General features: G+C 36.8%; 1 protein-coding gene across 1 annotated transcript; it reads left to right on the top strand.

The window, feature by feature from the left end:
• Positions 1-464: 464 nt before the first annotated feature.
• LOC145164836 (uncharacterized) lies at positions 465-11,048 on the top strand. Its single transcript, XM_079083500.1, has 2 exons — positions 465-859; positions 10,025-11,048. The coding sequence occupies exons 1-2, from the start codon at positions 465-467 to the stop codon at positions 11,046-11,048; spliced, it is 1,419 nt and encodes a 472-aa protein (XP_078939626.1).
• The last annotated feature ends 695 nt before the right edge of the window (positions 11,049-11,743 follow it).

Genomic DNA, 11,743 nt, shown 5'->3' with positions numbered 1-11,743 from the left:
TGCTCCCTTGCTCTAGCTTCTCAGTCCTTTGTTTTATCTATCTAATTTTCGATCACGGATACACACACTGTTTATTGGACGTCATGTAGACTTTTGTCATATTGACTTTTTGTTCGTTAAAGTTCGTTATGGTGGGTCTGTTAGAGTTAGTTACTCAGGGTAGTTAGAAGATGGTTTAATCACAGTTAATTAACTTAACTAGCATTAGTTAGTTATCAGATGATGAGTTAGTAGTTAGTTAAGTCTTTCTTGTATATAAGTCTTGTACTCTGTATTCATTGTGAAGTAATTTTCAATACATTGAACATTTTGGTTATTCTCTCTTGTTTTACTCTGATAATATGGTATCAGAGCAATTTTTCCTCTTTGTGTCCGCATTCATCATATCAATGATTCTTTAATTTTTTTTTCGTGATTCATACTATGTTTTTCATCTCTTTTCTTGTGATTTTTGAGATTTGATCATGTCTGATTCAATTCCTTTGGTTTCTACACCTAGTTCTTCACAAAGTGGTGTTGGATCATGTGATGATCTGTATTACATTCATCATTCTGATAACCCTAGTGCATTTCTTGTTAATCAAGTTCTCACAGGGGACAATTATGCCTCTTGGTCACGATCGATGACAATTGCTTTATCCGTGAAGAACAAACTTGATTTTGTTACTGGAGATATACCACGACCTTTGCCTACTGAAGTTAATCGCTTAAAGTCATGGAATCGAAATAACAACATCGTTATATCCTGGATCTTGAATTCAATATCAAAAGAGATCTCTGCTTTCTGTCATATATTTGACTACTGCTTCTGCTATCTGGAAGGAACTCAAGGAACGTTTTCAGTAGATCAATGGTCCACGTATCTTTCAAATTAAGCGTGATCCGATGAATCTCACTCAAGGAGATGATTTAGTAAGCACTTATTTCAGTAAATTGAAGGTTCTATGGGAAGAATTTGTTGGATTAGGTGTCTAAGCCCATAACTATAATTGGTATGTACTTGAATTGATAGCAGCATAGTCCTTTTGGGTTGCCCTCAACCTAGCAACTGGACAAGGAAATTATGAAAGGAGAGATATTAATTTATAAGATTAATAAATTAATATATATAAATGATTTATTAATATGTTAAAAGATTAATATATTAATTAGAAATCATTATGTTTAATTAATAGTTAGCCAGAAATTAATCAGAATTAATTTTGGGGTTAAAAGAATTAATTATAAAGTGCAGGGACTAGTTTGCAATTAACTAATAGTTGAGTGGAAGGATCCAGAACCCCCTTGGAAGGAGGTGGACGAAATCCATAGGGGAAACCCTAGAGATTTCGTCCAAGGGGTCCAGATAAGGCCCTTGGGTTTTGCTTAGGCCCTAAGCAAAGGATAATTAGGGTTTTCCCTAAACCCTAGATCCCTCAGCTATTTAAAGAGCCTCCTGGCTCACATTTTAGGCCACTCTATTCTTTGGAAGATATCTAGGCCGAAATTGCATACTCTCTCCATCCTCTCTCCTTCTAGTTTCTTTCTTGCTAGTTCTTGGGTGTGATTCCATTAGAGGCATTACACTTGTGGTGCTAAGCTTCCAAGAAGATCAAGATCAAGATCAAAGGAATTGTCAATTGTTTGTTATAACAATTGAAAGGTATGTAACTCCTAAACCCTAGTTTACTATTTTCGAAAATAGCCTCCTTCTCTAGGGTTCTTGTTTTGCAATTCAAAGTTGTATGTTCAATAGTTAAAACATAGATCCAAAGTAGGTTGCATGTGAACTTATGAATTGTTTTCTGGTTTATTTGTTTTACCTAAAACCCATCAATGGTATCAGAGCCATTGTTTGTTTTAAATTGAATTGCTATAATTGTTGATTTGCAAATTAGGGTTTATAGCTATTAAACCCTAAAGGCCAAATTTTCGAAATTAGGGTTTTGGATAAAAGGGTTTTCGAAAACCCTAGCCTCCAAAGAACCCTAATCGAAATTAGGGTTAGGGTTTTGAAAACCCTAGCCTCCTCCCTTGTAAATTTCGAAATATGCTAGAAGTTTTAGGGTTTCTTGTTTTGGATAATTGTTACTTGATTAGATTAATTGGATAATTATCCTTACCCTAATTTTCGAAATTTAGAGGGATAAGGATTAGGATTAAATTAATTGATTAATTTAATTAGATAATCGTTACAAGATTTAATAAATTGATTAAAAGTTAATTAATAGATAAATATTAAATCTAGTAATTTGGTTTATTTTAAATTTAAATTAATAGTTTAATTTTCGAAATTTATATAAACCTTAAAGTTTTAAAAGGTTTAAAACATACCTTATATATGTATTATGATTAAATGTTTAATATTATATATGTATAAGAATATGGTCAGTCAAATCGCTAGTATGCCTCATTCACAAAGCTAGTCTATAAGGGGGGTATAAGGAAACTGCCTATAAAATGGTAGTTGAATGGGTGTCCACTCTCACCCACCGCTCCCTTGATTAGTGGAGGGTCGTTAGCAGAACGGATTTGATAGGACAACTACTTCTCATTAAAAGTATAATGCTATTAAAGAAAGTACTAGAACATTATTTTACAAAATCCCAACTCTAGTTACTTTAGAAAAAATGTGAAAAGTATGCTAATCCATGAAATTGCACATTATGCTTTATTGGTCGTTAGTGGAGCGTGTGTGGTTAACCAGCACACTAAAAGGCACTAATAAAGAGCAGTAATGGGTATCTCATAATTGTCATTTTGATGGAGCGTGTGTGGTTTACCAACACATCAATAGTTAATGATAAAGACAATGAGGTTACCAAGCACATTTGCATGGTTATTCACATCTTGTTTGTGATCCTCGGCATCCCAGTCACAAATAGAAGAGCATAATCTGAGATTAAAACATGCAATTGAATAGTTTCAATGTATCTCAAAAGAATTAGGAATTTCACTTCGTTTGTTTCGTCTAATGGTGGAATTGGTGAATCGTCATTCACCTACCTTTATGAAATTTACACTTGGATCTCGGCATCCCATTTCTAAGTTGTGAATCTTCATAGTTGGATCCTAACCTTGATATTTTATCTTTGGGTTATTATATTAAGGTATCTTGAAATCTAACTAAAACTTTCTTTCTTTTCAGATGTCTACTCCTGGAAACACTTCTGCTTCATCCTCCTCCAACCAAAACTTCTCTTTGCTCAATATCTGCTCCAAAGTCATTATGGATGGCTCTAACTATAACGATTGGATGCGCAACATCAAGATAGCTCTTCGTTTTGAGAACAAAGAATATGTTCTTGAAAAGGAGCTCAAAGAGCTTGATGAGTCTGAAGCTACTCCTGAAGAATATGCTGCCTACAAGAAACATTACGATGATGCTACCAAAGTGGCATGCATCATGGTGGCAACCATGTCCCCAGAACTGCAGAGGTACTATGAGGACTACTGGCCTTTCGAGATGAACAAGGACCTTATGGAAAAGTACCATAAGCGAGCTCGTCAAGAAAAGTTTGAAGTAGTCAAGTCACTCATGGCTTGCAAGATGAAAGAAGGGGAATCGGTTGTGTCACATGTGCAAAGAATGCAACGCTACATAGAGCGTTTGGTCAAGCTCAACATTCACTTTGATGAGGAATTGGCCATTGACATGGTCTTGAACTCACTACCTGATTGTTATGGTCAGTTTATTCTAACTTACCATTTGAACAATACTGAGAAGACTCTGGCCCAATTGCACAATTTGTTGCAGACAGCTGAAGCAGGGATGAAGGGTAAAAGTATACCCTCCACACCTGCAAGTGCCCCTATCTTGGCTATTGGACAGGGAAAGGGGAAAAAAAGGAAAGGTCCTCCCAAGCAAAATTGGAAGAGCAAGGCTCAAGCTGGGTCATCAAGCAATGACCCAAAGGCTAAGCCCAATGGTTCCACTCCCCATGTTTCTGATCCAAAAGAGGCCGTTTGCTTTTACTGCAATCAAAAGGGGCACTGGAAGAGATCTTGCCCACAATATCTGCAAGATATCAAGGATGGCAAAGTGAAGCCATCTTCGGCAGGTATTTACACTATTTCTGCTAATAACTCATTATCTTCTCGTTCATGGGTCCTTGATACATGATGTGGTCTTCATATCTGTTCTGATATGCAGGGGATAAAAGAAAGTGAGGATATAGAGCGAGGAAGGATAAACTTGATCATGGGAAACAGAAAGTCTTCACCAGTAACCAAGATCGGAGTTTATCAGTTTTTGTTTAGTAATGATGTTAGATTAGATTTGATAAATTGTTGCTATTCGTCTGAGATGACGAGAAACATTATTTCATTTCATGCATTGTTCAGACAAGGTTTTAAATATTCTTTTAATGATTTGAATGGTTCAATTTCTGTTTATAAGAATGGTGTTTTTTATGTTTGAAGCTTTACCTTGTGATGGTGTGTATGAAACAGTGACTTGTGTTGATAGCTTAGGAAATAGTGTACTTAATATTGACTTGTCTAATAGTGTAGACAAGGCATGCTTGTGGCATTGTCGTCTTGGACACATTAACAAGAAACGCATAGCCCAACTCCAAAAGGATGGAGTGTTGGAATCATTTGACCTAAAATCAGATGATATGTGTGAATCTTGTCTTTTGGGAAAGATGACAAAATCACCGTTCACAGGGTCTTGTGAAAGAGGTGAAGGTCTGTTGGATCTCATACACACAGATGTGTGTGGGCCCTTCAGATCAACTACAAGAGATGCTAATCGATTCTATGTGACTTTCACTGACGATTATAGCAGATATGGTTATATCTACTTGATTAAGCATAAGTCAGAAACCTTTGAAAAGTTCAAAGAGTTTAAGCATGAGGTCGAAAATCAATTGGGCAGGAAGATAAAGATACTTAGATCCGATAGAGGCGGGGAGTATCTTAGTATCGAGTTCAACGACTATCTGAAAGAATGTGGGATAGTCTCACAATTGACTCCTCCTAGGACACCTCAGTTAAATGGTGTAGCTGAGAGGCGTAATCGAACCTTGTTAGACATGGTTCGTTCTATGATGAGTCGTGCTTCGCTTCCTATTTACTTCTGGGGGTATGCCTTAGAGACAGCCGCCCACATCCTCAATCTTGTCCCTACAAAGAAGGTTGCCAAAACACCTCACGAAATGTGGACGGGGAAAGTTCCCTCGTTGGCACATATTAAAATCTGGGGTTGTGAAGCTTTCGTAAGACGAGAGACTCACGACAAGCTAGCAGCTAGAAGTGAGAAATGTGTTTTCATTGGTTACCCAAAGCAGTCTTTTGGATATTTGTTCTACAGACCAAGTGAAAACGTGGTCTTTGTAGCTAGAAGAGGAGTCTTTCTGGAGAGAGAGCTCATATTCAAAGAGGACAGTGGGAGCACCATTGACCTTGAAGAAATTCGAGAGTCAGCCAATGAAGGAACCTTAGATGACACTAGCACTCAACCAGAGGAAACAGTTCCTGTTGAACCAGTTGATAACTCATTACCTCTTCGAAGGTCCACTAGGGTGAGTGTGCCACCTGAGTTATATGGTTTTCATATTACCTCAGAAGGTGACACATTCATAAGTGATAGGACACTGGTAAATTTAGATGAACCAGTCACTTATAAGGAAGCAATGGCAGGCCCAGAGGCTTCCAAGTGGAAAGAGGCAATGAACAGCGAGATTAAGTCCATGTATGACAACCAAGTTTGGAATTTGGTTGATAGTGCACCAGGTCGTAAGACAGTTGGGTGCAAATGGATCTTCAAGAAGAAGACAGACATGGATGGAAATGTGCACACATTCAAGGCTCGACTGGTTGCAAAAGGTTTCACTCAAACCCCAGGGGTTGACTATGATGAGACCTTCTCGCCAGTAGCTAAGATTAAATCTATTAGGATATTGCTCGCCATAGCTGCCTTTCATGACTATGAAATCTGGTAGATGGATGTCAAGACTGCTTTCCTTAATGGGAAGTTGGCTGAGGATGTTTACATGAATCAGCCAGAGGGTTTTGTTGATGCAAAGTTTCCCAATAGAGTGTGCAAGCTTGAGAAATCCATTTATGGATTGAAACAGGCATCTCGCAGCTGGAATCTTTGCTTCCATGAGAAAGTCAAAGAGTTTGGCTTCTCTAGAAGTGAATATGAGTTTTGTGTGTATATCAAGGTTAGTGGGAGTATAGTAACTTTTCTGGTGTTATATGTCGATGACATATTACTCATTGGTAACGACGTTCCAACCTTGAGAGATGTTAAGTCTTGGCTTGGAAAGTGTTTTGCCATGAAAGACCTTGGAGAAGCTGCCTATATTCTTGGGATAAGAATATTGAGAGATAGAAAGAAGAGACTAATTAGACTTAGTCAGAGCACATACTTGGATAATGTACTAAAGAGGTTTAGTATGGAAAATTCCAAGAAGGGAGAGCTACCCATCCAGAGCAATACCAAATTGAGTAAGACCCAATGCCCGAGTACAGATGTTGAAATAGATGACATGAGTCGTGTACCTTATGTTTCCGCTGTCGGATCAATCATGTACGCTATGACATGTACTCGCCCTGATGTGGCATTTGCTTTGAGCATGGTCAGTCGCTATCAGGGAAACCCGGGTAGAGCTCATTGGATAGAAGTAAAGAACATACTCAAGTATTTGCGAAGGACAAAGGATTGGGTCCTTGTACTTGGTGGCAATGATACTTTGAGAGTAGATGGTTACAGTGATGCCATCTTTCAGACGGATAGAGATAACTTCCGTTCTCAATCGGGCTGGGTATTTTTACTGAATGGAGGAGCAGTTACTTGGAAAAGTTCCAAGCAAGATACGGTGGCTGATTCTACTTGTGAATCAGAGTACATAGCAGCGAGTGAAGCGTCGAAAGAAGCAGCTTGGTTGAGGAACTTCATCGGAGATCTCGGAGTTGTTCCAACCATCCAGGAGCCTATGGAACTGTTCTGCGATAATGAAGGAGCGGTTGCCTTGACAAAGGAACCGAGAGATCATGGTAAAACCAGACATATCGACAGAAAGTACCATTTCATCAGACATAGAGTAGAAGAAGGCCATCTTGTAGTAAAGAGGGTGTCATCTGAAGATAACCCAGCAGATCCCCTCACAAAGGGTCTGAGTAGGGCTAAGCGTATTCAGCATGCTCGGTGATGGTTTTTATGCATAAGAAACAATCCTATGTGCTCATACAAACCCTAATGCTTGGATCTAGGTTTCTCTATTGTACATGCTTTGAATCCAAGTCTTGCAAACCCTAATCTAGCATACATATTATCAAAATAACAAACAACATCAGATCTAGATGTTTACCTCTTCAAATAGCTTGAATCTTCTTTGCTTGAGCTTAGAATCACAATTGTAATTCCTCTAATGGATCACAAACACCAAGTAGCAAGAAGGCAATAAGAGAGAGGAGGGAGGATGCTAGAAATCGGCTCTAGGGTTTCTCTTCAAGAAGTGGTAGCCGAAAATCACATGCAGGGGTCTCTATTTATACTTGTAGGCTACTAGGGTTTCAGTCTAAACCCTAATGGACAGCTTAGCCACCAAGCAGCCCAAGGAACCTTCTGGAATAAGGCCCTTGGACGAAAATATGATGGATCCCCATCATAATTTTGTTCCCCCTTAAGTCCATTAGGATTCCTTAACCCAAAATCTAACAATCACACTTTTGACAGTTTATACCCCTTTATTTAATTAATCTTTTTTAGTCACCAAATTAATTCATAATTAATTTATGACTAATACTAATTAAATAAAAATGATTTCTCCTTTAATATATTATTCTTATAATATATTAATAAACCATAATACCCTCTCTCTCATATCAAATTACCTTGTCAAGTTGCTTTGGTGAAGGCAACCCAAAAGGACCATGCACAACCGGGTCAAGTACATACCAAATATAGTTACGGGCTTAGACACTAATCCAACACTCGGAGCATAGGACTGAAAGATGATATTAGTTTTAGTAGTTAGATCAGTTTTGTTCTGAAACTTGTAACAAAATAAATGTAATTGACTTTTGGTGATTAAATAATAAAGTATTGTTTATTAGTTTGATTACTGCCTTTTGTTAATTGTTTATTATTGTGTTTCATATTTTGCATGTTTTACTTCCTAAATAATAAGATTATTCAAAACTCCACAGTCGCTCATACTTTTGGAAGTAAGTAGTGAATTAAGACTGTCATGAACTGGATTGTAGATTGTCTAAGGATAGACATGACAATAGAATTGCTGCAACGTTCATGAGTACTCAGAAATTGAGATTTGAGTATTGGATAAACCCTCGCTCAGAGTATCACTTCATGGAATTCGTCACGAGTAATACTGAGACGATAATATCTTATAATCTTGAAACGAAGATATATGAGTTGTAATTTACAAGTCGGTCATGCATTGGTGATACGAAAACGCATCAGTAACTTGGTGTTATAAAACGTATTGTCATGTATAATTTGATGAGTAAAAGATACAAGCATATGAGTCAACGTTTATTCGTTCCTTTTGCCCTAACCGGAAAAGCGATATTTGTGGGCCCCTCGATGATTTGGTGTTGACTTATGTGCTGGGCCCAGCCAGGACTAAATTGATGTGTTCAATTAGAAGTCCTACATCATCACAAATCAGGAATCAGGAAACATAGATTCTGGACAAAGAGATTGATTACATTCCATGTCTTTTGTCTAGGGATATCTAGCAGAACGAAGGATTATATGATCACTTATCTTAGGACACGTAACTGACTGGGTCAGAGTTCGGCAGCAGCTTTTGGAAGCTACAATTTGCTGGTCAAATTTAGAAGGCATACTAGCAATTATAGTTACAGACTTATCCAAGTGGGAGACTGTTGGATTAGGTGTCTAAGCCCATAACTATAATTGGCATGTACTTGAATTGATAGCAGCACAGTCCTTTTGGGTTGCCCTCAACCTAGCAACTGGACAAGGAAATTATGAAAGGAGAGATATTAATTTATAAGATTAATAAATTAATATATATAAATGATTTATTAATATGTTAAAAGATTAATATATTAATTAGAAATCATTATGTTTAATTAATAGTTAGCCAGAAATTAATCAGAATTAATTTTGGGGTTAAAAGAATTAATTATAAAGTGCAGGGACTAGTTTGCAATTAACTAATAGTTGAGTGGAAGGATCCAGAACCCCCTTGGAAGGAGGTGGACGAAATCCATAGGGGAAACCCTAGAGATTTCGTCCAAGGGGTCCAGATAAGGCCCTTGGGTTTTGCTTAGGCCCTAAGCAAAGGATAATTAGGGTTTTCCCTAAACCCTAGATCCCTCAGCTATTTAAAGAGCCTCCTGGCTCACATTTTAGGCCACTCTATTCTTTGGAAGATATCTAGGCCGAAATTGCATACTCTCTCCATCCTCTCTCCTTCTAGTTTCTTTCTTGCTAGTTCTTGGGTGTGATTCCATTAGAGGCATTACACTTGTGGTGCTAAGCTTCCAAGAAGATCAAGATCAAGATCAAGGGAATTGTCAATTGTTTGCTATAACAATTGAAAGGTATGTAACTCATAAACCCTAGTTTACTATTTTCGAAAATAGCCTCCTTCTCTAGGGTTCTTGTTTTGCAATTCAAAGTTGTATGTTCAATAGTTAAAACATAGATCCAAAATAGGTTGCATGTGAACTTAGGAATTGTTTTCTGGTTTATTTGTTTTACCTAAAACCCATCAGAATTGTCTAATTTTGAAGTTCATTGCACCTGTGGTTTGTGTACTGGTGGAGGAGCGAAGGATATCGAACACACTATGATGTTCTTGATGGGATTACATGAGAAGTATGCTCAAATTAGGGAACAAATTCTCCTAATGGATCCAATTCCCACTGTTAATCGGATTTTTTCTCTATTGATTCTGGAAGAACGTCAAAGAGAGATAAGTATTCCTTCCATCAATAATTCTCCCATTTCTTTCAATATTCAAATTAACTCAAATTCAAATCAAAGGTTTAAATCTTTTTCAAAGAATCGATAATCTCCAGTTTGTTCTCATTGCAAAAGATTTGGTCACACTGTTGACAAATGTTATAAACTCCATGGTTTTCCACCTGGTTATCGTTCTAATCAAGGCAATCCACATACTAATGTTGTTTTTGATCAAGCTTCTATTACAGTCAACAATGCCAATGAGGATAATACAAGTGATTCCATTACTAATCTTACCACACAACAATGTCAACAATTAATAGCAGTTCTTACAGGTCAACTTGCTTCTATTAACTCTGTTATTGTTGCTGATGACAAAGAATCAGGTACTCATTATGTTCTTACTTGTGAGTCTGGAAATTACCAATCTAACATTTGGATTTTAGACACTGGAGTAACTAGACATGTGTGTAATAATAAAAAGGTTTTCATAAACCTCAAACGAATCTTTGGAACCAAAGTTCGTTTACCAAATCATATGCTCATACAAGTAGAATATATGGGAAATATTAAGATCAATGAGCATATTGTTCTTCAAAATGTTTTATATGTTCCTCAATGTGAGTTGAACTTGATCTTTGTGTCCACGTTAGTTGCAAACAAGATGATTAAAGCATCATTCTATCACAATCGTGCTATTGTGAAACAGATTTCAACCAAGAAGCAGATTGGCACTGCTAGTGTTGAAAGTGGACTCTATTTGCTTGAAGATATGATTGAAGAAGTTTCTGTTCATGTTGTGTCTCTTCAACATTGGCATCAAAGACTTGGCCATCCTGCAAATGAGAAACTCAAGTTCATTGATAGTTGTTTGTTTTCAAATAAAGATTTGAATAAACATGTTTGTACTGTGTGTCCTTTGGCTAAACAAAAGAGATTGAAATTTGTCTCTCTTAATCATGTGGCTGATAAACCTTTTGATCTAATTCACTGTGATATATGGGGTCCTTATCATGTATCTGATTATAAAGGTTTCAAATATTTTGCTACAATTGTGGATGATTGTACAAGATTCACATGGACATACTTTCTTAAGCATAAATCTGAAGTACAAGGAATTATTCCAAATTTTTTTTGCAATGGTGTCAACACAGTTTAATAGCAAAATCAAAATGTTCAGATCTGATAATGCTAAAGAATTAGCATTCACAAAATTTTTCAACAAGGAAGGAGTCATTCATCAATTTTCATGTGTTGAGAGGCCTCAACATAACTTAGTAGTGGAAAGAAAACATCAACATCTTCTTAATGTTGCTAGAGCTCTTTTCTTTTAATCTAAAGTTCCAACTTCTTTTATGTATGAATGTGTTTCTTGTGCCACTTTTCTCATTAATTGAACACCATCTAAACTTCTCAAATTCCTTACTCCATATGAGAAATTACATAAATGCCCTCCTGATTTTTCAAGGTTTAGATCTTTTGGCTGTTTAGCTTTTGCTTCAACCTTACCTAGTTCCCGAAATAAATTCACACCAAGGGCAAGATGCTGTGTCTTTATTGGTTATCCTATGGGCATGAAGGCTTATAAGTTGATGGATATTGAAACAAAAGAAATTTTTGTTTCCAGAGATGTTACATTCCAGGAGGATATTTTTCCTTTTACACATTCTGTTGGATAAGGTGTATAAGTCCATAACTATTTCTGGTATGTACTTGACCCGACCCGGCATGGTCCATTTGGGTTGCATGGCACCATGCAATTGGATAAACTAAAATGAGAGAAATAACACTTATGGTTTATTAATATATTATAAGTTCTAATATATTAATAATATTATTTAATTAGTTTGATCA

This window comes from Lactuca virosa, chromosome 3, assembly GCF_052849685.1.
Source record: "Lactuca virosa cultivar CGN04683 chromosome 3, Lactuca_virosa_CGN04683_v6, whole genome shotgun sequence".
NCBI lineage: Eukaryota > Viridiplantae > Streptophyta > Magnoliopsida > Asterales > Asteraceae > Lactuca > Lactuca virosa.
Note: the sequence above shows the minus strand (reverse complement) of the source record. Positions and strands in the feature narration are given on the sequence as shown.